We start from the raw sequence: 25,689 nt of genomic DNA, 5'->3' as shown, positions 1-25,689 counted from the left end.
ATTTTATCGGGTTTTTAAATTTTGTGTATTTATGTATTTTATTGTTGGCTGTTCACCACCCTGAGTCCTTCGGGAGTAGGGCGGTATACAAATCAAATAAACTAAACTAAACTAACTAAACTGAAGAAGGAAGGGAAGGGGAGGGAGGGGAAGGAGAGGGAGAAAAGCAGATGGATGGATGGATGCAGGGGTGAAATTCAACCGGTTTGGACCAGCTCGAGCGAACCGGTAGGGACGATTTGAATTGGTTCGCCGAACCGGTAAAAACCACCCCTGGTTGGCCGCGCCCATGCCTGCTCGCTTGTCTGGTCACCGCTCACACCTTCTGGCCGCTTGCCCCATTCAACGTTAAATGCTGCAGCAGAGAGAATCTAAACTTTTCTCCCTCCATTCACAGCGGAGCTGCTGCAGCCTGTCCCTTTAAGGTAGTTCCCGGGAGGGAGGGGGCCAGGGGGGAATCATAACAGGAGCAGCAGCTCCACTGTGAATGGAGGGAGAAAAGTGCAGATTCTCTCTGCCACAACATTCACTATGAGCCCTTCTGGTGCTCATACATACATTTTTTCCTACCGGGTTCTGTGGGCGTGGCTTGGTGGTGGGGTCATGTGACTGAGTGGGCATGGCTGTGAGTGACATTGAGTTGGCCACACCCATTCAGTCGCAGGACCCCCCCACTAAGCCACACCCACAGAACCGGTAGGGGAAAAATATTGAATGTCACCACTAGATGGATGGAAGGAAGGAAGGAAGGAAGAAAAAGAGGGAGATGGGTATATGAAAAAGGAAAGGAAGGGAAGGGAAGGAATAATGCTAAACTCTGCTTTATTTCCAATACATTTAATTTAATCAAACTACCAATTTTTATGGAATTTATGCTCCAAACTGCCTGAAGCTACAAAGTGTATAAGATACGTGGGAAAGCATTAAACCATTCCGCATCCTGTTCTGAGTAACTAGATTGTATTTAAAGTCCCACATTCTGCCATTGTATGATGATCTCATAAAAGATGTGAGATCCATGGAGGCCCCATCTCGATCCACTGGTATTCTCCACCTGTGGGGCCACCCCAGTCACATTTTATTGAATATTTTTGATGAGCAGCACCTCACATATTAGGACCAAGTTCTCACTTCTCTGTGTCTATCTTCCGGCCAAGCAATTTATTCAGGGCCCGTTTCATATCTTCGTTCCTTAAAGTATAGATAATGGGGTTGAGCAACGGTGTCACCGCGGTGAAGAAGACCGAGACCACTTTGTCCTCTGCAAAACTTGTGGAAGGACGGGAATAAATGAAGATGCAGTGTCCCAGGAAGAGAGTCACCACTGTCAAATGCGCTGCGCACGTGGAAAGAGCCTTGTGCTGACCTGCCACCAAACGGGTACGAAGGGAGACCAAGATGACACCGTAGGAGACTACCAGCACCACGAAGCAGACCACGGAGATCAGGCCCGAGTTGGACACAATCAGGACCTCAATGACATACGTGTCAGTACAGGCTAGCTTGATGACCGGAGGTACATCACAGAAGAAGTTGTCCACCACCTTCGGGCCACAGTAGGGGAGTCTGATTGTCATGCCAATCAAAGCAAGGGAATGGATGATGCCACCAACCCAGATGGTGCCCGCCAAGAGCAGACAGACCTTATGGTTCATGATGTTGAGATAGTGCATGGGATTGCAGATGGCCACATAGCGATCGTAGGCCATGACGGTGAGGAGAAAGATCTCGGTGCAGGCAAAGAGGTGAAGGAAGAACATCTGAGCAATGCAACCTCCAAACGAGATGGTCTTCTCGGCTGACAGGAAATCAGCCAGCATCTTGGGCACAGTGACAGTGGAGTGGCAGATATCAATGAAAGAGAGGTTGCTCAAGAAGAAATACATGGGAGTGTGGAGGTTCTGGTCCAACACGATGGTGATCATGATGAGCATGTTCCCAGCCAAAATCAGCAGGTAGATCACCAGGAAGATGGCAAACAGAACCTGTTGGGTCTCAGGATTGTTGGAAAGGCCAACCAGTACGAATTCAGTCACCGAGGTCCAGTTCTGTATCGGGGTGGTCCAATTGGAAGCCATCTCTTCATCGATTTCTGTTCTGGAGAAAAGAGAAAATAATACCTTGTATTATTTTGCCTTGAAAAAAAAATGAAGGTGACCAACTCACAGATCTACAGGCTTCACATCACAAAGGTAGCAAGCTCTGCAACCCAACAAGACAGACACAGACTTCAGAGGATAATTAGAATTGCAGAAAAAACAGTGGCTACCAACCTGCCTTCCATGGAGGACCTGTATACTGCAGGAGTCAAAAAGAGGGCTGTGAAAATATTTACAGACCCCTCACATCCTGGACATAAACTGTTTCAACTCCTACCCTCAAAATGACACTATAGAGCACTGCACATCAGAACAACTAGACACAAGAACAATTTTTTCCCGAACGCCATCACTCTGCTAAACAAATAATTCCCACAACACTGTCAAACTAATTACTAAGTCTGCGCTACTATTAATCTTCTCATCGTTCCCACCACCCATCTCCTTCCACTTACGACTGTATGACTGTAACTTTGTTGCTGGTATCCTTACGATTTATATTGATATTGTTCCAGATTGCTTATTTGTACCCTATGACTATCATTAAGTGTTGTACCTTATGATTCTTGATGAACGTATCTTCCTTTATGTACACTGAGAGCATATGCACCAAGAGAAATTCCTTGTGTGTCCAATCACACTTGGCAAATAAAAAATTCTATTCTATTCTATTCTATTCTATTCTATTCTATTCTGTTCTGTTCTGTTCTGTTCTGTTCTGTTCTGTTCTATTCTATTCTATTCTATTCTATTCTATTCTATTCTATTCTATTCTATAGTGAGACAGGACAATGCGATTTACCAAGTGCAACGAAATATCTGTGGAGATTCTCAGTCATCCACATCATAGTTGTCCCAAAGGTGTTTTTTTCAAGAGGCAACTGGACTTTCTCGGGTTTTTTTTTCTTTGAAGACATTTCGCTTCTCATCCAAGAAGCTTCTTCAGCTCTGCCTGGATGGTGGGGAATGGAAGGATTTATACTCTGGTAATTTATTTATTTATTTATTTATTTATTTATTTATTTATTTATTTATTTATTTATTTATTTATTTATTGGTTCGATTTATATGCCGCCCTTCTCCAGAGACTCAGGGTGGCTTACAATGCGTTAAGCAATAGCCTTCATACTTTTGTATATACCTGCTTAGTAGGGCTTTCGGCCCCCCCTAAGTGGTGTTCTTTTTTATACAAAGTCAGCATATTGCCCCCACAATCTGGGTCCTCATTTTACCTACCTCGGAAGGATGGAAGGCTGAGTCAACCTTGAGCCTGGCGAGATTTGAACTTGCAGTAATTGCAGGCAGCTGGTGTTACTTAACAGTACTTTAGTCTGCTGCGCCACCAAGGCTCATTTGCATTCTTTTAGAGCAGGGGTGTCAAACTCAAGGCCCCGAGGGCCTGATCCGGCCCACTGGGTGCTTAGAGCTGGCCCATGGGGCCTCCCTGGGAACAGCGAAGGACCGGCCTGTGGGTGCCTCTGCCAGCAAAAATGGAGCTCGTTCAGGCTGTGTGCAACCCTCCCGAGCTCTGTTTTTGGCTACGACGGCCTTCTGCAACTCTCCCCAGCGAACTCTCCTCAGCGAAAACAGAGCTCGGTTTTCGCTGGCAGAGCGCTTGGGCCACCACAGGTGCCTCCGACACGAGTGACATCAAGCTAGCCACGCCCACCCTGGCCACGCCCACCCGGCCATCCCAAGGTCAAACACAGCCCTGATGTGGCCCTCAATGAAATCGAATTCATTGACACCCCTGTTTTAGAGAGTCATTGAGGCCACCTGGAGGTTGCTCTGCGTCCTCAGGGACACTTCATAAATACATGGCCCAATGTAGGAGAAAATGGGTTTCATCAGGACTAGATTCAGCAACCCATCTGCATTTAAAAGACAAAGGCCACTCTTTTGAAGACAGCAAAGTCCACATTTTCGACAGAGAGGTCCGCTGGTATGAAAGAGGAGTCAAAGAGGCCATCTAGGTCAAAACTGAACAGCCCTCTCTCAACAGAGGGGCAGGGATACCATATCATCCATCTCCAGTCTACAACACAGTCCTTTCAACAGTTCCAAGAAGGCTCCACACCAGCGGTGAAATCTGAAGCGGTTTGCTACCGGTTCTCTGGCCGCGCATGTGCGCTGCGTGCCAAATGCATGTTACATGCACATGCGTGGTACACACCAAGCACACACCGTGGTGTGCGCGCACACGTGTGCAGTACGTGCCGAAAGGAGGCTTGGGAAGGTAAGTAGAACAGCGAGGCGGGGGGGGGGGAATCAGCTCAGTGGTGAAATGTAAAATTTGTTACTACCGGTTCTGTGGGCGTGGTTTGGTGGGGGGGTAATATGACAGGGTGGGCGTGGCCAATGTTTTCTTTTTAGTTTTAAAAAGTTAGCCATCACTGTCCTATAATGTCAGGTAGACCATTTAGATTCTCAAGTCGAATCTTTTTTTTTTTTTTTTTATTTGATTTATATGCCGCCCTTCTCCGGAGACTCAGGGCGGCTTACAATGCGTTAAGCAATAGCCTTCATACTTTTGTATATTTATACAAAGTCAACTTATTGACCCCACAAACTGGGTCCTCATTTCACCTACCTTAGAAAGGATGGAAGGCTGAGTCAACCTTGAGCCTGGCGAGATTCGATCTTACTTTAATTGCAGACAGCTGGTGTTAAATTACAGTGCTTCTGTCTGTTGAGCTATCCAGGCCCTTCTTTTCTGTGTAAAAATCCTAATTGAAGCATCTGGATAAATGGCCGTCCCTCTGCTTACTTATACTCAGCTAAGGAGACCTTTCCATCTTTCTGAGTCATTGGGTCCATTGTCAAACAGGAAGCTTCTTTTAATTTATGAGCATTCAGGCAGTATTCCTCACCTGTCCAGTTCTGGACACTTAAAATAGGTGTGCAGTTCTAGAAATGCAACAACCCAAGGCTGAACCCTGCAGATGTAAACCATTAGTACCCTTTGCTTAATTTGGTGGTCGCCTGCATTCTTCCTAATGCTCTTTCAATGGAAAAACTGCTTACAGACACTGCAAATGTATCATGTGTGGGTCTGTATGCAGTGTGACACACAGACACACCCATCATACCGATGGTCCTTGATTTACAACAGTTCATTTAGTGACTGTTTAGTGGTGCAGTGGCCTAGAGGTGGTGCTCTCGCCTCTCAATCGGGAGGCTGTCAGTTCGATCCTAGGTAGAGGCAGATATTTCTCACTCGGGGCACGATGAGAATATATCTGCTGAATATAACTCAGCATTGGCGACAAGAAAGGCATCCGGCCAGTAAACCGTCAGCTCCATTCAGTTGCCCAAGCTCCACCGCACAAGGGATTATGGGGTCATTAAATGAAAAAAAAAATATTAGTGACTGTTTGAAGTTACAATAGCACCGGAAAAATGACTCATGACCATTTTTTCACCTTTACGACCGTTGCTGCATCTCCATGGTCACATGATCAAAGTCCAGACGCTTGGCAATGGACTCATATTTACGACGGTTGCAGTGTCCCGGAGTTACGTGATCCCGCTTTTGCGACCTTCTGATAAGCAAACTCAACGGATTCACTTAACAACCGTTTGACTAATTTAACAACTGCAGGGATTCACTTAACAAGAGTAGCAAGAAAAGTCATCAAACAGGGCGAAACTCACTTAACAAATGCCTCACTTAGCAACAGAAATGTTGGGCTCCATTGTGGTCGTATGTGGAGGACTATCTGTATATTTGAAATATGTCAATAGGATCTCTTAAGATGCCGATTAAAGTCAAGAAACCCACCACTCTTGACAGCGCTTAAGCTGCTGGCCGATCATCAGAACCACACAAAATATTTCCAAGATATTTCTGAGCATATTAATCCTAATAGTATACCTCCAGGATTTAATCTACCCCGACACATATGGGTGACATACAATAGAATTAGAACGACTCATGGGGTGTGTGCCAACTCCTTGTATAAATGGGGAAAGACACCTTCAGCACAATGCGATTGCGGGGGCCCCCGACAGACTATCCAACATATAGTGAGGGAATGCTCTAACAGAAGGTATCCAGAAGATTTTAGGGACTTCCTCTGCGTAACAACGACAGCTACTGACTGGATTTCCAAACTCGACATTAAACTCTGAAATGTTATTTCTGTTTTCCTCTTAGGTTTTCTTACTGCTCTTTTTCTAACTGTTTTAATGGTTTTAACCTGTAAAAATGAAGTGTTTTAATATTGTGTGTGACTGGCCATATGCTAAATAAATAAATAAATGCAATATGTCAGGAAGACAGCTAGGTGGAATCCAAACAATTAATGCCGATGATGTGATTTACTGTGCCCTGTTAATACAGAATTCAGAATAACAGAGTTGGAAGGGGCCTTGGAGGTCTTCTAGTCCAACCCCCTGCTCAGGCAGGAGACCCTATATGATTTTAGACAAATGGTCGCCCAGTCCCTTTTTAAAAGCCACTGGTTAATTGTTCTCACTGTCAGGAAATTCCTCCTTATTTCTAGTTTGTTTCTCTCTTTGTTCAGTTTCCATCCATTGCTTCTTACCTTGCCATCTGGTGCTTTGGAAAATAAGTTGACCCCATAATGTAACAACATTGTAATGTAACAACATTGCCAAAAAGGCATTAAGAGTTGTTAACCTAATCTTGTGTAGCTTCTTGTACTACTAACTAGAGCATACAAAACATTTGCTAGACCAATTCTTGAATACAGCTCATCTGTCTGGAACCCGCACTGCATATCGGACATAAATACAATCGAGAGAGTCCAGAGATATTTCACGAGACGAGTCCTCCATTCCTCTAACCGCAATAAAGTACCTTATGCCACCAGACTCCAAATTTTGGGCTTAGACAACTTAGAACTACGCCGACTTCAGTCTGACCTAAGCGTAGTACATAAAATTATCTGCCACAATGTCCTTCCGGTCAATGACTACTTCAGCTTCAACCACAACAATACACGAGCAAATAATAGATACAAACTCAAGGTAAACCGCTCCAAACACAATTGCAGAAAATATGACTTCAGTAACAGAGTGGTCAATGCCTGGAATACAGTACCCGACTCTGTGGTTTCTTCCCCAAACCCCCAAAACTTTAACCTTAAACTGTCCACCATTGACCTCACCTCATTCCTAAAATGTCTGTAAGGGGCGAGCATATATGCACCAGTGTGCCTACCGTCCTTGTCCTAATATTCCTTTTTACTTACTCTTTTCATGTGTTCAATTATGTTCAAATTCATCCAGTTTGCACCGGTTCAAGCGAACTGATTGTTAACAATTGGTTCGCTTGAACCGGTGCAAACCGGATGAATTATACACACACACATACACACACACACATACACACAAAAGCTTTCAAAATGGATCCTGGGTGCTGCGCTTCAATGGAGAAAGAAGAAACAGAGCTGCCGGCCTGAGGGAAGGAGGAAGAACAGGAAAAAGAAAGAGGGAAAGCAGCCTCCCCCTTCCCTCGCGCCGGCCACTCCATTGCCTATTTCTCCATTGCAGCGCAGCGCCCAGGATCCACTTTGAAAGCTTTTGTGTGTATGTGTGTGTGTGTATGTGTGTGTGTATAATTCATCCGGTTTGCACCGGTTCAAGCGAACCGATTGTTAACAATCAGTTCGCTTGAACCGGTGCAAACTGGATGAATCCCACCACTGGTATAGTTGGTACTTTTTGTCGCATGCCTGGGATGAACAAATACTTTCTTCTGCCCCTAAGCAAAAGACAGATATATTGTACTTACTTCGCACCTGGCAAATAAATAAGGATTGCCAGCTTTAAATCTGGCAACTGAAACTCACTGAGAGGAGACCGCAGAATACCTGACTTTGGGGAAAAAAAAACGGGCAAGGGGTTTGGGTTTGTTAAAAAGCTTTCTAGAAATTAACGAATTCATTCATTAAAATAATGAATGAGTGAAAATTCTCTTTCTCTCTCTTATATTGGCAAGAAATCAAATGCTGAGGATGAACAACCCGATCTTTTGCAAAGGCATTATTTCGCAACTAACAAGCTGGAAAACAAGTCTCATCAAGCCGTTTAGTGTAGCAGTTAAGGTGCTAGAAGCCAGGAGACTGTGAATTCTAGTGCTGCTTTAGGCGTGAAAGCCAGCTGGGTGACTTGTGGCCATTCACTTTTCCTCAGCTCAATTTACCTCACAGGATTGTTGTTGTGAGGAAAAAAAGGAGGAGGAAGGGGCATTAGGTACGTTTGCCACCTTGAGTTACTTTTAAAGGGATAAAATGTAATAAGTAATAATAATAATTCTCAGGATGACGAAGAAGCTTTAAAAGTTTACATCTTCTAACTTGTCTGTCTGTCTGTCTGTCTGTCTAAAGAGATTCTCAGTCATCCAGGCCATGGTTGTCCCAAAGGTGCTTTTTTCAAGAGGCAACTGGACTTTCTGGTTTTTCTCTGAAGACATTTTGTCTCTCACCCAAGAAGCTTCTTCAGAGCTTCTTGGATGAGAAGCAAACGTTTTTCAAAAAAGCTTGGAAAGTTCAGTCTCTCCCCCTCCTTCCCTCCCTCTCTCCCTCTCTCCCCCCTTTCTCTCTCTCTCTCTCTCTCTCTGTTTCTCTCTCTGTGTTTTTTCTCTCTCTCTGTGTTTCTCTGTTTCTCTCTATCTCTCTCTCTGTTTCTCTCTCTGTCTCTCCCTCTCTGTCTCTCTCTCTGTTTCTCTCTCTCTCTCTCTCTCTCTCTCTCTGTGTTTCTCTGTTTCACTCTCTCTCTCTCTCTGTTTCTCTCTCTGTCTCTCTCACTCTGTTTCTCTCTCTCTCTGTATTTCTCTCTCTCTGTTTCTCTCTCTCTCTCTGTTTCTCTCTCTGTCTCTCTCTGTTTCTCTCTGTGTGTTTCTCTGTTTTTCTCTCTGTTTCTCTCTCTCTCTGTTTCTCTCTCTCTCTATTTCTCTCTCTCTGTTTCTCTGTCTCTGTTTCTCCCCCTCTCTGTCTTTGACTCTCCCTCTCTTTCTGCTTCTCTCTTTCTCTCTGTTTCTCTCCCTCTGTTTCTCTCTCTTTGTCTCTGTTTCTCTCTGTCTCTCTTTTTCTCTCTCTCTGTCTCTCTCTCTTCCTAAATGGAAACGGATTAAAAATGTGAACCACAGGACGAGAATTTATGCATGTCTTTAATAATCCTCTGTTTCACCAATTCTAGAAATGAAGGACCTCTTTTTTCCCCCCTTCCACCACAAAACCATCTCTTTCTCAGGGAAGGTGAAAGAATAAAAGAATATCCACAAAGAATTCAAAGCAAAAATAAGGAAGGTGCTTACGGTAGCTTAGCCGCCATTCCTCTCTCAGTACTAACAGTGCACAGCTCATCACCTCATCCTCATTAACCCTTTTGATGTTAGGTCGCTGTTGTGAGAACTGAAATCTCTTTTCTTCCTCATTTTGCATCATTTTCTCCCTTTAGATTATCCGCTCGAGAGCAGGAACTGACTGCTGCAGCCTGCACACAGTAAAGTTCCTTTTGGAGCGATTTTGGATGAAAGAACATATTTCTTTCCTTTAGCGTTCCTTTGAATAGATGCACATTAGACAAATTTCTCCTGTGTCCAATCACACTTGGTCAATAAAGAATTTCTATTTTTTCTTGTTAGCTGCTCTCTTGTGTCAGGATTTGGATTCAGCAAAATAACGTACCATTTGGGGGAAAAGTTGCAACCCATTATCTCTAAATTGGAGGCCAAAATGGGAAAAACTTCCACAGACACCATGTACCTTCCCTTGGTACTCAGATAAAAAGTAAAGGTAAAGTTTCCCCTCGCACATATGTGCTAGTCGTTCCTGACTCTAGGGGGCAGTGCTCATCTCTGTTTCAAAGCCGAAGAGCCAGCACTGTCCGAAGGCATCTCTGTGGTCATGTGGCCGGCATGACTAAACACCAAAGGCGCACGGAACGCTGTTACCTTCCCACCAAAGGTGATCCCTATTTTTCTTCTTGCATTTTTTACGTGCTTTCGAACTGCTAGGTTGGCAGAAGCTGGGACAAGTAACGGGAGCTCACCCCATTACGTGGCACTAGGGATTCAAACCACTGAACTGCCGACCTTTTGATCGACAAGCTCAGTGTTTTAGCCACTGAGCCACCATGTTACTCAGGTAAGTGTGGAACAAAAGACATTGAAACATCGAAAAACAGCAACATGCTGAAGTTAATAAACTTGGCTTCATTAAAGTAGCAGGTCTGATTTTTCTGCTCAATTTAATGTTGGCGTTGACCAAACTATTCCCTCCTTCTTCCCATTTTTGGAGGCTATCCCCCCACCCAAAAAGGTATTTTACATAAAAAAAAAATCCCTGGAGTTGTCTTACAGGCACAAAAACTCAGAATACAATTTTTTTTTAGACTAATCAAGGAAACTAATCAAGGAGAGAAGCAATGTAGAACAAAGGAGAAATTTCCTGACAGTTAGAACAATTAATCAGTGGAACAACTTGCCTCCAGAAGTTGTGAATGCTCCAACACTGGAAGTTTTAAAGAAGAGGTTGGATAACCATTTGTCTGAAGTGGTGTAGGGTTTCCTGCCTAAGCAGGGGGTTGGACTAGAAGACCTCCAAGGTCCCTTCCAACTCCATCATTCTATTCTATTCTATTCTATTCTATTCTATTCTATTCTATTCTATTCTATTCTATTCTATTCTATTCTATTCTATTCTATTCTATTCTATTCTATTCCATTCCATTCTTCTATTTCTATTTTTATTATTTCTACTTCTATTATTTCTATTTCTAATATTTCTATTTCTATTTCTATTTCTATTTCTATTTCTATTTCTATTTCTATTTCTATTTCTACTCCTACTCCTACTCCTACTCCTACTCCTATTCCTATTTCTATTCTATGCAAAATTCAACAGAGGTTGAATGGTGTTAAAGTGACATCCATAAGAGCGGGTTTTGACGGTGCATTTATTATCATGGTCCTTATAACGAGTACATGTATTTATTTTTCAGTTCAGCGGTGTTAGAAACACAACATTGCAGAAAAAACAATTGCCACCAACCTGCCTTCCATTGAGGACCTGTATACTGCACGAGTCAAAAAGAGAGCTGTGAAAATATCTACAGTCCCCTCACATCCTGGACGTAAATTGTTTTAACTCCTACCCTCAGAACGACGCTATAGAGCACTGCACACCAGAAAAACAAGAACAGTTTTTTCCCGAATGCCATCACTCTGCTAAACAAATAATTCCCTCAACACTGTCAAACTATTCACTAAGTCTGCATTACTATTAATCTTTTCATCGTTCCTATCACCCATCTCTTCCCACTTACGACTGCATGACTGTAACTTTGTTTCTTGTATCCTTACGATCCATATTGATATTGACGGTTTCCTAGTATGATTTGATTGCTTATTTGTACCCTATGACTATCGCTAAGTGTTGTACCTTATGATTCTTGATGAATGTATCTTTTCTTTTATGTACACCGAGAGCATATGCACCAAGACAAATTCCTTGTGTGTCTAATCACACCTGGCCAATAAAAAATTATATTCTATTGTATTCTAAAAAAAAAAAAGAAGATGTTTGCAATTCAACTATTCAACTTCTTCAACTAAGTATAGTTGTTGTAAGTAAATTTATACTAGAATGAATAAAATAGCATTTACATACCTCGCTGGTGTTTGCAACAATCAGGAGAATTTTATTCTTGGCCAATAAAGAATTCTAAGTCTAAGTCTAATCAGACACACAGGAATCCCTGCTGTAATCTCTTGGCAATATACATTTCTGCTAAAAAAAGAAAAGAAAAGAAAAGAAAGAAAGGATACAAATCTCCCTTGTCAACGTTTTCTGCTTTCAGGCAATTGACAGGAAAAAAAGAAAAGAAAACTTACAATTTTGCACCCGTCTGAAGGACAGCTCCTTTTGTTCCCTTGCTTCAGCTCCGTTGAAGTTTCTGAATCACATCTGTAATTTTTTTCCCCCTCTTGCCATATATATATTGCCTTTTCTCTCTCTATTTTTTTCTCTTTTTTTGCATCAAGGCAAAGTCTTTTAATGTTGCTTTGTAACTGTCCTTTGCCGACCCTGTAGAGATTACAATCCATGACATCACGTGGTGGTGATGGGGGAAAGAGAACATTGGGTGGGGCGACAACCGTTCCAAGATATTTTCGACTTTAGTACAAAGGACGTGAAGCTTTTTCCCTTGACAGGGGAGAGTGGAGTGAATGGGAAGGTCTAAAAAAAAAATGCGGAAAACATGTTTTTATTTAGCGGGCCTGATGATTGAATTGTGCTCCAGAAAGTGTTTTCCAAATATTTTAGATACAGTTTCTTAACAGAATAGAACAGAATAGAATGGCATGGCATGGCATGCCATGGCATAGCATAGCATAGCATAGCATAGCATAGCATAGCATAGAATAGAATAGAATAGAATAGAATAGAACGGAATGGCACGGCATGGCACAGAATAGAATAGAATAGAATGGAATGGAATGGAACAGAATGGAACGGAATGGCATAGAATAGAATAGAATAGAATAGAATAGAATAGAATAGAATAGAATAGAATAGAATAGAATAGAATAGAATAATGGGAGTAGAATAGCATAGCATAGCATAGCATAAGGTGACCAGATTTTAACATTGGTAAAGAGGGACATTGTGGGCGTGGCTTATTTTGTGGGCGTGGCTAGCTGGTCATGTGACTGGGTGGGCGTGGCTAGCTGGTCATGTGACCGGGTGGCCATGGTTATGTGTATAGGGTAAGGTGAACAGATTTTAACATTGGTAAGAGGGACACCATTGTGGGCGTGGCTTATTGTGTGGGCGTGGCTTGGAGGCCATGTGACTGGGTGGGCGTGGCTAGCTGGTCATGTGACCGGGTGGCCATGGCTATGTGTATAGGGACTACTCAGAGGGCTGGAAAGTCATTTCTGACAGGTCCTCACACTTTTGACTGGTCCTCACACTTATGACCATCCTCACATTTATGCCCGTGCAGCATTCTTAACAACCATGTCACTCATTTCACAACTGCTTCTCTTCACCATGGTGACAAGATAGGGCAAAAACGTAAAATGTGAGGACAGTCGTAAGTTCGAGGACTGGTCAAAAGTGTGAGGACCAGTCAAAAATAACTTTTTCAGCCCTCTGAGTAGTCCATATGCACAAAAGGACTAACCAGAGGGCTGAAAAAAGTCATTTCTGACAGATCCTCCCACTTTTGAGTGGTCCTCACACTTATGACCATCCTCACATTTATGCCCGTGCAGCATTCTTAACAACCACATCACTCATTTCACAACTGCTTCTCTTCACCATGATGACAAGATAGGGCAAAAATGTAAAATGTGAGGACAGTCGTAAGTTCGAGGACTGGTCAAAAGTGCGAGGACCAGTCAAAAATAACTTTTTCAGCCCTCTGAGTAGTCCATATGCACAAAAGGACTAACCAGAGGGCTGAAAAAAGTCATTTCTGACAGGTCCTCACACTTTTGACTGGTCCTCACACTTATGACCATCCTCACATTTATGCCCGTGCAGCATTCTTAACAACCACGTCACTCATTTCACAACTGCTTCTCTTCACCATGATGACAAGATAGGGCAAAAACGTAAAATGTGAGGACAGTCGTAAGTTCGAGGACTGGTCAAAAGTGTGAGGACCAGTCAAAAATAACTTTTTCAGCCCTCTGAGTAGTCCATATGCACAAAAGGACTAACCAGAGGGCTGAAAAAAGTCATTTCTGACAGGTCCTCACACTTTTGACTGGTCCTCACACTTATGACCATCCTCACATTTATGCCCGTGCAGCATTCTTAACAACCATGTCACTCATTTCACAACTGCTTCTCTTCACCATGGTGACAAGATAGGGCAAAAACGTAAAATGTGAGGACAGTCGTAAGTTCGAGGACTGGTCAAAAGTGTGAGGACCAGTCAAAAATAACTTTTTCAGCCCTCTGAGTAGTCCATATGCATAAAAGGATACAGTAATTGAGAGGGATGAAGGAAGGGAAAGGAAATTAGAGTAGGAGTGACGGTTAAGAGAGGGAGGAAGAGAGGAGGAGAAGGAGAAAGGAAGAGGAAGTAGGGAGGAGAAGAAGAGGGGGGGAAGAGAAAGTAAGAAGGAAAGAAAAGAGAGGTGGTAGGTTTGAGGAGAAAGATTGCTGTACAATAAAAAAGATGAAAGGGAAGAAAGCCAACCCCAAACAAATATAAAGATATTAAGATAAAGAATGAATTGTTAAACTTTAAAGAATAAAAGAGAACAAATATGAATAAATAGCAATAATTAGAAACACACATACATACAATGTATTTTCTTTGAACAGAATATTTGGCTGGTTCACAAATTTAAACAGTGTTTAGTCATTTCAATTAAATTTACAATTTCTATATTTCCTTTTTGCCATATTTATTCCTCATCTATTTTTTTAAAAAAACAATATTACCCTTCATCCTCATCTCTAATCTTAATCAAATTCAATTTTTCCCTTCTATTCTATTTTATACCCCTTCCCATTGTCATCTATTTTTATATCCATCCTCACATTGGTTAATTATGTAATTATGTAATACAGTTGTTTAATACAAATTCAACATTTTAATATAAATCAATTAGTTATATAACTATCTTTTTTGTATATTAATCAATATGAACATGAATATTCCAATTATTTCCATGCAATCCAATTTCTTACAAATCAATTAATTATACTTACCAATAATAATAAACCAAATAATTTCCCCCATATATTCCTCCAAACCAAACCACAACTTAACCATTTCTGCTTTCAACACAGTATACAATTAATAATATCTCAATTATTACAATTCCCTAGTTAAAAAGAGCTTTTTTTTCTTTTGTGTTTTAAAATCTTGAACTCTCCTCTTTTGCCCTAAATAATTTTCCATTGTTTGCACTTACCTTTTTTGGTGAGGAAAAGGAAAATAAATCTGCTGCCTAATTTTCCAATGTTGCAAGCAAACCGCAAAGCCAACAGCCTGTTTTACTTTCAGTTTCGTTTTGAGCTAGGTTTGCACAAAGAGGAAAAAAAAACTGAGCAATTTAGCAAGAGCAGAGCCCTGTCCAAATCAGCTGAGAGGGGGAAGCCGAGCTAATTAACGTAGGGCGGCCCTTTGAAGCCCCGCGGCAAGAGTTTAAACAGGTTTTTTCCCTCTAGCCATCAGCGGGGATTCAGGAGGCAGCCGGGAACCAGGAGGCAGAATGAAAAATCGGGACTTTTTTAAAACGCCGCGGGACGCGGGACAAATTGCTCAAAAGCGGGACTGTCCCGCCAAAAGCGGGACGTCTGGTCACCTTAGCATAGCATAGCATAGCATAGCATAGCATAGCATAGCATAGCATAGCATAGCATAGCATAGCATAGCATAGGAATAGAAATAATAGAATAGGAATAGAAAAATAAACAGTCTAGTCCTCACAAACCTGATTTCGCTGTCTTCCTAAAGGATAAGGCCTAACCTCTCTTTTAAACTTTCTTAAAAAATTTTTTTAAATTTCTAATATTTTAAATTTGTCTTATGAATTTGGGGTGTTTTAAATTTCGTTCTCTGGGCCAATTATTTAATTGTATTTTAATGTTTTTTTAACATTTGTATTATATGTATTTTATTTGGCTGTTCACTGCCCTGAGTCCTTCGGGAGTACGGCGGTATACAAATTTAATAAATAATAATAATAATAATAATAATAATAATAATAATAATAATAAAATTGTAGGCCAGCTGCAATTTTTGAGGGGTGGTTAGGTGGTTAGGAGGTTGGGCAGAAGCTGTTCCACAATGATCGACAACCCTGAGAAGTGAGGAAAAAGTGCAAAGAAGAGCAACTAAGACGATTAAAGGCTGGGAGACTAAAATATATGAAGAACGATTGCAGGATTTGGGAGTGCCTAGTCTAGAGAAAGGAGGACATGAGACCAGTATTCCAGTATTTGAGAGCCTTCCTTCCTTCCTTCCTTCCTTCCTTCCTTCCTTCCTTCCTTCCTTCCTTTTTCTTTCTTTCTTTCTTTCTTTCTTTCTTTCTTTCTTTCTTTCTTTCTTTCTTTCTTTTCCTTCCTTCCTTCCTTCCTTCCTTTCCTCCCTCCCTCCCCCTTCCCTCCCCCTCCCTCCCTCCCTTCCTTCCTTCCTTCCTTCCTTCCTTCCTTCCTTCCTTCTTTTTACAATTAACTCAAGACAATGAACAAATCCAACACACCTTCTCCTTTCTATTGTCCCCACAACAATCCTGTTAGGTGGATTGGGCTGAGAGAGAGAGAGAATGACTGATCCAAGGTACGGTATGCAGCTGGCTTTCCTGCTGAGGATGGGACTAGAGCTCTACTCTGTTTGTTAGCAGAGGGTGGCAAGGACTGAGGTGAGACAGGTTTGGAAGTCATCATAAGCCTTTATTGGCTTTTAAACAGCTAACAAGTAAAGAGTAACTTCAGAACGGCAACAACTTTCTGTCTGACAGCTCTTTATATATAGCAGCTGTCAAACGCGCTTAGCCCATCACGGGGCTCCATTCTCCCGCCGAGAGGACTATGCGTTTTGGCCAATCGGGAGCTCCCTCGCCATCACGTCATAAACCCAAGGACTTAACAAGCTCCTAATCCCCTGGCGTGATTGGTCCAAGGTCACACAGCCAGCTTTCATCTTTAAGGCGGGACTAGAACTCACAATCTCTTGCTTTCCAGCCTAGTGCCATAACCACTAGTCTAAACTGTCTCTTGAACTTCATTTGGAAGCTTAATGATGGCAGCACTAAATGATGAATGTTCATGGCCTAATTATCGTTAAATTCTAAGGCTACCTATAGTTTTAGGAAGGGACGCGGTGGCTCAGTGGCTAAGACGCTGAGTTGTCGATCGAAAGGTCGTCAGTTCAGCGGTTCGAATCCCTAGCGCTGTGTAATGGGGTGAGCTCCTGTTACTTGTCCCAGCTTCTGCCAACCTAGCAGTTCAAAAGCATATAAAAAATCCAAGTAGAAAAAATAGGGACCACCTTTGGTGGGAAGGTAACAGCGTTCCGTGCACCTTTGGCATTCAGTCATGCCGGCCACATGATCACGGAGATGTCTTCGGACAGCGCTGGCTCTTCGGCTTTGAAATGGAGATGAGACTGCCCGCTAGAGTCAGGAACGACTAGCACATATGTGCGAGGGGAACCTTTACCTTTACCTTGTAGTTTTAGGGTTGTGTTGAGAAATGCCTCAACTCACCACTAGAGGGCAGGAAGGGACCAGAAAAATCTGGCTTCTCCAAAACCAGATTGAAAGTTTGCAAGCTGGGGAAGAGAAGAGGAGGAGGAGGAGGAGGAGGAGGAGGAGGGGGTCCAGAGAGGGGAGAGGAACATGGAGTAAAAGGAGTGTCTCGTCACAGGGTGGGTGAGTGGGTTATTGTTTTTTATTTGTTTATTTTCTCCATTGTGTTCTTGTTACTTGCAGGCTGCCTAGAGTCACTGTGAGCAAGTAGAGGGCCATATACATTTCTTAAATAAGCAAATTTGCAAGACACAATGACACTCCACTTAGCCCCACTTGCGTTCTGGCCGCAGCAATTTTGCAGATCTGACTTCTGAGGTTGGTTGACGGTTCCTACCGTACAACGTTCAAAACCATCACAGTTCGTTAACTTCCTAGCAAGGCAGACATGCAAACGAAGGGCATCCATCAACTTTAATTTTATGCTTATTTATTTAGGAGCAATCCCTCTCCCTCTCAGCTCAACCCACCTCACAGGATTGTTGTGGAGAAATTAGAAGGAGGAAGGAGTATGGGGTAAAAATAATGGAAGGAAGGAAGGAAGGAAGGAAGGAAGGAAGGAAGGAAGGAGGGAAGGAAGGAAGGAAGGTGTGATTGAGGTCAAATTATATAAACATACCTTGACCTCAAACACAATTCATAACAGAGAGGAATTGTTTTCTCTCATGGTTTTGGAATTTGAGGTCTAGAGGTCTAGAGATACAGGGAAAAAAATGACAATCCTAAATTACAGCAGCTGTTTTAACTGTAAACATCTGGTGACTTTGAGGACATTGGTCAGAAATAACCATTGCTGAGGTTGAAAAACACTGTAATACATCATCCATATTTATGTTTTAATAATGAATCCTTTGTGATAGACAATGCTGAAGATTTATCCTTAGAATTTACAACATAGGATTTGCCCAATGTTTTCCCTGGTCATTAAATCGTTTTTTCCCCTTTCTTTGACAAAGCCCCTTGAATTCTGATACAGATATGTTATATGTTAGTTCCAAAAGCCCCCAGAAAAGAAGACACGCAAACGAATGATGCACATCAAACTTTATTTTATGCTTATTTATTTAAGAGCAATCCCTCTCCTTCTCAATCCAACCCACCTCAGCCAACCCCCCTGTTGTGGGGGAAAATAGGAGGAAGGGTAAAGAAAAAAAGAAGGAAGGGAAGGAAAGAAAGAAAGAAAGAAAAAGGAAAAAAAGAAAAAGAAAGAAAGAAGAAAGAAAGAGAAAGGAAGGAAGGAAGAAGAAGAAGAGAGAGAGAGAAAAGAAAAAGAGAAAGAAAGAGAGAAAGAAAAAAGAAAGAAAGAGAAAGGGAAAAAAGAAAGAGAAAGAAAGAAAAAAAAAGGAAAAACAGAAAAAGAAAGAATGAAGAAAGAAAGAGAAAGGAAGGAAGGAAGAAGAAAGAAAGAGAGAGAGAGAAAAAGAGAAAGAGAGAGAGAGAGAGAAAGAAAAAAGAAAGAAAAAGGGAAAAAAGAAAGAGAAAGAAAGAAAGAAGAAAGAAAGAGAAAGGGAGGGAGGAAGAAGAAAAAAGAGAGAGAGAAAGAAAAAGAAGGAAGGAAGGAAGGAAGGAAGGAAGGAAGGAAGGAAGGAAGGAAGGAATCACCGGCAATCAAGAGCAAGTAATGGAGAATATTTCTTTAATTCAAATTCCTCACCCTGCCCCTTGAATTCTGATAGAGAGATGTTACTGTATATGCCAGTTCCAAAATGCCCAGCATTGTTTCGATTTTTCAGCATCAAAGCAAACCACGAGAAGACCACCTCCAGTTGGTGACAAGGAGGTGTGGTGGGTGGTGAGAGATCCATCTGAGTTTCTCCTCCCATCGCTTGTCCTGCAGCTCTGATCAGATGGCTCATCTCTTGAAGTCTTAAGCTGCGGTCGTGCGTCCTCCTCATTTCAGAGAATTGCCTTCCTCCACAAGGATGCTCTTCAGTGTCTTCTTCTTCTTCTTGGGTCAGTCAACTTTGGAATGGGATAAACCAAAATCTGTTAGGATAACAAAGTTGGAAGGGGCTCTGGAGACCTTCTAGCCCAGGAGTCGGCAACCTTAAACACTCAAAGAGCCACAAAAGTCGTAACCAGAAGCCCCCCTCTTCAATTCTGGAGCCGATCGGAAGTCCAGTTCCCCCACCATAGAGTCTCCTCCTAGTGTGGCATCCTTTTTCCTCTACCTGCCCTAACTGAAAGCCCTATCAATTGTGGAGCCGACCAGCAATAGGGAGCCGCATTAGAGGGATGAAAGAGCCACATGTGGCTCCAGAGCCGCAGATTGCTGACCCCTGTTCTATCCCCTGCTTAAACAGGAAACCTTATACCATTTCGGACAAATGGTTGTCCAATCTCTTGTTAGGCTTGCTTTTCAACCACTTTGGGATAGTCTTTGACTCTTACCCCCGACCTACCTCACAGGATTATTTTTCTTGGGTGGGCGAGAGGGCAGAAAGAGATCTTGTAGCACGCTGGTTCCAAATTTTCATAAGCCGATGCTGAGGAGGCTGAAGAAATAACAATATTGATCTTCTCTTTACCCGCAGAGATTTTCCGTCTTGTCTCCAGCCAAGTCTTCCAACCCGAGCAACTGATCCTCGCCGAAAAAGAGAAGTTGGTGCTGAAGTGCACTCACAACATCACTGTCATTAACAACATGTTTTGGTACCAGCAAACTGGCAGAGTCCTAGCATTTCTGGGGGCCAACTATAACGGAAAATCTGATCTTCCCGGCGGATTTACGATGGACGTGGAGCCAAAATCCCGCTCGAGCAAATTTACGAGAGACGTAGCAAGGCTGAAAGATGCCGGTGTGTACTTCTGTGCTGTGAGAGACACAGTGGCAGGAAGCAAGCTGGCCTCAGTCCAAAAATGAAATTTAGAAACGAACGAAAGATTATAGCTTGTCTGCAAACTCACCAAGTGTGGTGGAAAATTGGGGGGTGGGGGTGGGTGGGCAAAGAGAACTTCTGTAGAGATCTCTTGTAGGGTTTTTTTCACCACTACCCTTGGTCGTGGATTCGTGTAGGTGCCAAGCCTCTCTTAAGAGTTTGATGCTGGGAGTAAAATGCACCAGGAGAGGGTTTTATGTTCATGGAGGATGAATTTTGAGATCGGGTGGTGTGGGGTGGTGTGGATAGTTGTTTGGGGAGAAGGAGAAACAGTTTGGTTTAGGGGAAGTGTTTTAACGGTGGCAACTTTAGGTTGTGTGGATTTCACACAACCTGGAATCCTCCAGCCACAGCATTCGTGGACTTCAACTTCAGAATTATCCAGTCAGTTTGTGTGGACTTCAACTCCCAGAATTAATTAATTAATCTCCCTCCCTCTTCCTTCCTTCCTTCCTTCCTTCCTTCCTTCCTTCCTTCCTTCCTTCCTTCCTTCCTTTCTCCCTCCCTCCCCTTCCCTTCCTCCCTCCCACGTTTCTTTCTTTCATTCCTCCCTCCCTCCTTCTTTCCTTCCTTCCTTCCTCCTTCCTCCCTCTCTCCCTCTCCTTTCTTTCCTTCCTCCCTCCCTCTCCTTTCTTTCTTTCTTTCCTTCCTCCCTCCCTTTCTTTCTTTCTTTCTTTCCTCCCTCCCTCCTTCTTTCTTTCCCTCTCTTTCTTTCCTCCCTCTCTTTCCTCCCTCCCTCCCTCCTTTCTTTCTTTCTTTCTCTTTCTTTCTTTCTGTCTGTCTTTCTTTCCTCCCTCCCTCCCTCCCCCTCCTTTCTTCCTACCTTCCTTCCTTCCTCTCTCCCTCTCCTTTCTTTCTTTCCTTCCTCCCTCCCTCTCCTTTCTTTCTTTCCTTCCTTCCTCCCTCCCTCTCTTTCTTTCTTTCTTTCTTTCCTCCCTCCCTCCTTCTTTCTTTCCCTCTGTTTCTTTCCTCCCTCCCTTTCCTCCCTCCCTCCCTCCTTTCTTTCTTTCTCTTTCTCTTTCTCTTTCTTTCTGTCTGTCTTTCTTTCTTTCCTCCCTCCCTCCCTCTCCTTTCTTTCCTTCCTCCCTTCCTCCCTTTCTTCCTCCCTCCCTTCCTCCCTCCCTCCCTCCTTTCTTTCCTCCCTCCCTCCCTCCCTCTTTCTTTCTTTCTTTCTGTCTGTCTGTCTGTCTTTCTGTCTATCTGTCTTTCTTTCTTTCTTTCCCCCTCCCTCCCTCCTTCTTTCTTTCCCTCTCTTTCTTTCCTCCCTCCCTTTCCTCCCTTTCCTCCCTCCCTCCTTTCTTCCTACCTTCCTTTCTTCCTCTCTCCCTCTCCTTTCTTTCTTTCCTTCCTCCCTCCCTCCCTTTCTTTCTTTCTTTCTTTCTTTCTTTCTTTCCTCCCTCCCTCCTTCTTTCTTTCCCTCTGTTTCTTTCCTCCCTCCCTTTCCTCCCTCCCTCCCTCCTTTCTTTCTTTCTCTTTCTCTTTCTTTCTGTCTGTCTTTCTTTCTTTCCTCCCTCCCTCCCTCTCCTTTCTTTCCTTCCTCCCTCCCTCTTTCTTTCTTTCTTTCTTTCTTTCTTTCTTTCTTTCTTTCTTTCTTTCTTTCTTTTTCTCTGGTCAACTATTTTCTTTAAATAGTCCCTTATTTCTCTTGAGGTCTCTCAAAAGACCATTGCATTTTACTTTCTTAAGAAGGCAGTCTTGATTCATCTCTGTGCTTCTCTTAACTTCACTGCGCCATGAACTGGTCCTCAGATTTCCAGGAACCTGGAATTGATATGGACAAAACCTTGTTTTCAGTACATTCTCTCCCCTAGATGGGAAAAGAAGTGATGCCTGGGATGAGTCTCTGCTTGGAGAACTCTGCTATCTTCTTCAGAAGAGGCCCTGGTTGATTTATAGGTGGTACCAGGTGGACTTCTATGTTAGGATGCCACAAATAGAATGAAAGGAACATTTCTAAAGATCGCAAAACCTCCATCACCACCCACATATCCTTAACTTACCCTCCCAGAAGGTTACAATTCTCTTCCAAACAACTGACGCAACACTGATAGATTTGCTCCTGAGAGAAGATGGCTGGGAATTCTCCAGGCTCCCCATAGAGAGATACAGAAACTATATAAAGCTTTTCCCAAGACAGAGGTTCTCCAAGCTTTTCAAAGCTGGAAAGCACCTCTCCAGCGAAGCTGAATTGATCTAAGTTCAATGCAGATTCTTTTTTTTTTTTTTTTACAGAAATATATGGAAGCCTGTGTCCTACCTGGTCAAGAAATATCAGTTTGTAGTTCATAAACACAGAACGTATTGTTAGCGATAGGAATCAAACCAAGCTGGGTTTGGAACCAGCCACTATGTATTAACTTAATCGTTTTTTCGATCCATGCAAGGTAAGAACCAGCCTCTTGTATTTTCCTGTACTTTAGCATCTTCTCTTTTTTGTCAATGATCTCTCTGTCTCTGTCTCTGTCTCTGTCTCTCTGTCTCTGTCTCTGTCTCTGTCTCTGTCTCTCTGTCTCTGTCTCTGTCTGTCTGTCTGTCTCTCTCTCTCTGTGTCTCGTCTCTCTGTTTTTCTGTCTCTCTCTGCCTCTGCCTCTGTCTCTGTCTGCCTCTGCCTCTGCCTCATCTCTCTTTCTCTTTCTCTTTCTCTTTCTCTTTCTCTTTCTCTTTCTCTTTCTCTTTCTCTTTCTCTCTCTGTCTCTGCCTTTGCCTCCCTCTCCCTCTCCCTCTCCCTCTCCCTCTGTGTCTCTGTCTCTGTCTCTGTCTGTCTGTCTCTCTCTCTCTGTGTCTCGTCTCTCTGTTTTTCTGTCTCTGTCTGCCTCTGACTCTGTCTGCCTCTGCCTCTGCCTCTGCCTCTGCCTCATCTCTGTTTCTCTTTCTCTTTCTCTCTGTGTCTCTGCCTTTGCCTCCCTCTCCCTCTCCCTCTCCCTCTCCCTCTGTGTCTCTGTCTCTGTCTCTGTCTCTGTCTCTGTCTCTGTCTCTGTGTCTCTGCCTCTCTGTCTCCGTCTCTTTTTGTCTCTCAGTGTGTCTCATCTCTCTGTTTCTCTCTCTGTTTCTCTCTCTGTTTCTCTCTCTGTTTCTCTCTCTCTCTCTCTCTCTCTCTCTGCCTCTGCCTCTGCTTCTGCCAATGCCTCTGCCTCTGCCTCGTCTCTCTGTCTCTCTGCCTCTGTCTCCCTCTCCCCACGCCTCTCTGTGTTTGTGTACTGAAGTCTTTCTCATTTTTAGATGTTGAAAATTAGAAAACAGCAGAAAAAACCCTACGGGTTATTGAATCTGCCTTTTGGGTTTATTTAATTTTTTTTGGTTGCTTTTAAAAAAAATTTGTCAGATGATGGACATGATTTAATTCGATTTTACTTCTGCTCTTAAATTTTTGTATTCTATGTGTTTTATCTTGTGCCTGTTCACCGCCCTGAGTCCTTCGGGAGTAGGGCGGTATATAAATCAAATAAAATGAAAAAAATGAAATGAAAAATGTGTTTATCCCAAGCACGTTTAAATTCAGTTACTGAGCAATGACCCAGCCAGCTGGTATTCACGCATGCGCTTGCCGGAACCCAGAAGAGAGCAGCTGGCCGGTGCGCATGTGTGCGATGGAATCCGGAAGAGCAACTGGCGATGGCACGCGTACCCACAGAGAGGGCTGTGCGTGCCACCTCTGGCACATGAGCCATAGGTTCGCCATCATGGTCCTAGTTCAACAGGATTCTCCCTTGAATGAGTCTTGATAGCAACAAAGATCTGGGCTCCAGAAGTTAAGAAAGTTCTCCAGATCTTCCTCTGGAAAGAAAGAGACAGTGAAAGAGGCGAAGAATGGAAGCATCCAGGAATCAACAGTTTAGCAAAAGAGACTTCCATCTCCCTGGTCATTAAGTCACTAGTACTGTCTATGGAGATTCTCAACCATCCAAGTCATGGTTGTCCCAAAGGGACTTTTTCCCAAGTCCAGCTGCCTTTTAGAAAAAGCACTTTGAGGCAAACCAGTAGGAAATTCTCTGAAATGAAATGAGATTTTCTTTAAAGGACAAAAGTAAAAAAAGAAAGAAAGAAAGAAAGATTGAATGTCCTTGTGTGTTTTCTTATATTTGCAGGAAGGGGCTAAATATAATGCCCAACCGTACGGTCATTCTGGAATTCATTCTCCTGGGGATCCCCCATACCGAAGGCCTGCACAATATCTTGTTTGTGGTTTTCTTGTCCTTCTACCTTCTCACTTTAACTGGCAACCTACTCATCCTCACAGCCGTCATTTCCGATGCCCGCCTCCATACCCCTATGTACTGGTTCCTCTGCAACCTCTCGGTGGTTGATCTTGGCTTCTCCTCCATCAGCACCCCAAAGTTCTTGGCCAACCTTTGGGCAGGGAGCCGCACCATCTCTCTGGGTGGCTGCATGTGCCAGGTGTTCTTCTACCATTTCTTAGGGAGCACCGAATGCCTTCTCTACACCGTCATGGCTTACGACCGCTATGCGGCCATCTGTCACCCGCTGCGGTACTCCATCATCATGAATCGGAAAGTTTGCGCCCTTCTGGCAGCTGGTACCTGGTTCACCAGCTCCTTCCATGCCACTATCTTGACTAGTTTGACCTTCACCCTACCCTACTGCCAGTCTAATGAGGTCGACTATTTCCTGTGTGACATTTTCCCTGTGGTCAAGTTGGCTTGTGCGGACACCTACATCATTGAAACGGTGAGCTTCACCAACATTGGGGTGGTGCCCATGGCTTGCTTTTTCCTTATCCTCACCTCTTACGTTAGGATTTCAATTTCCATACTGAAGATGCAGTCAGCGGAAAGCCGGCGGAAGGCAGCCTCCACTTGCGCGTCACACCTGACGGTGGTTTGTTTCTTCTTTGGACCTTGTGCTCTTCTCTACACCCAGCCTTCTCTCAGTGACATTCTAGCCACCCCCATCCAGATTTTCTGCAACGTTGTCACTCCAATGTTAAATCCTCTTATTTACACTCTACGGAACAAGGAAGTTCAATCAGCCTTCAGAAGGCTGAAAGGTGGACCAAGTGTTTTCTTTTGAAGAAGTGAAGGGAAGACAACTCCACTGGCTTCATATTTGTGGAGCCCTTCATGCTCTCTGAAGTTGGTTGCTTTCCTGTCAGGAGTTTCATTACCAAACTAGGTAACATCATCAGTGCTAAAAGAGAGCGGGGTTTCCTCTCTTTTTGTATGCTAGCGGCTTGTCAGTGTTGGTGGGAATGGTCTTGGTGGTTCCCGTTATTTACTGTTGGCTTGTTTGTCTGAATTGATTGTTCCTTGATTGGGGTATTGTTCAGTTCTTGATTGTTGCCTTAGTGCTAATCTTGAGGTTAATCTCAGCTCATCTGGGTGTTGATTGCTGCTGAGGAAATGGCTTTTTTGATCGTCTCTTCCAATGGTATGTAGATATTGTTTATCTTTGTGTGCTGGTTGATGACTGACTTGTTTGAGTCCCAGACGTCCAGGAACTTGGCTTG

The 25,689-nt window shown here is 43.2% G+C and overlaps 2 protein-coding genes across 2 annotated transcripts; one reads left to right on the top strand and one right to left on the bottom strand.

Moving 5' to 3' along the window:
* Positions 1 to 530: 530 nt before the first annotated feature.
* LOC117671226 (olfactory receptor 4E1-like) lies at positions 531 to 12,079 on the bottom strand. Its single transcript, XM_034427050.3, has 2 exons — positions 11,962 to 12,079; positions 531 to 2,097 (listed from the first exon to the last, which is right to left on the bottom strand). Exon 2 carries the CDS (start codon positions 2,076 to 2,078, stop codon positions 1,128 to 1,130), a length of 951 nt encoding a protein of 316 aa, XP_034282941.2. The 5' UTR covers positions 2,079 to 2,097; positions 11,962 to 12,079; the 3' UTR covers positions 531 to 1,127.
* A 12,247-nt stretch (positions 12,080 to 24,326) lies between these two features.
* Positions 24,327 to 25,253, top strand: LOC117657617 (olfactory receptor 10D3). Its single transcript, XM_034405740.2, has one exon. It carries the CDS (start codon positions 24,327 to 24,329, stop codon positions 25,251 to 25,253), a length of 927 nt encoding a protein of 308 aa, XP_034261631.2.
* The last annotated feature ends 436 nt before the right edge of the window (positions 25,254 to 25,689 follow it).

Source organism: Pantherophis guttatus, chromosome 4, assembly GCF_059756535.1.
Source record: "Pantherophis guttatus breed Tessera chromosome 4, ASM5975653v1, whole genome shotgun sequence".
Taxonomy (NCBI): Eukaryota; Metazoa; Chordata; class Lepidosauria; order Squamata; family Colubridae; genus Pantherophis; species Pantherophis guttatus.
The sequence above is the reverse complement of the archived record's forward strand: the minus strand, read 5'-3'. Positions and strand labels throughout refer to the sequence as shown.

Excerpts from the sequence above, each read along its gene's own strand:
- LOC117671226 (XM_034427050.3), bottom strand. The coding sequence starts at position 2,078 with ATGGCTTCCAATTGGACCACCCCGATACAGAACTGGACCTCGGTGACT.
- LOC117657617 (XM_034405740.2), top strand. The coding sequence starts at position 24,327 with ATGCCCAACCGTACGGTCATTCTGGAATTCATTCTCCTGGGGATCCCC.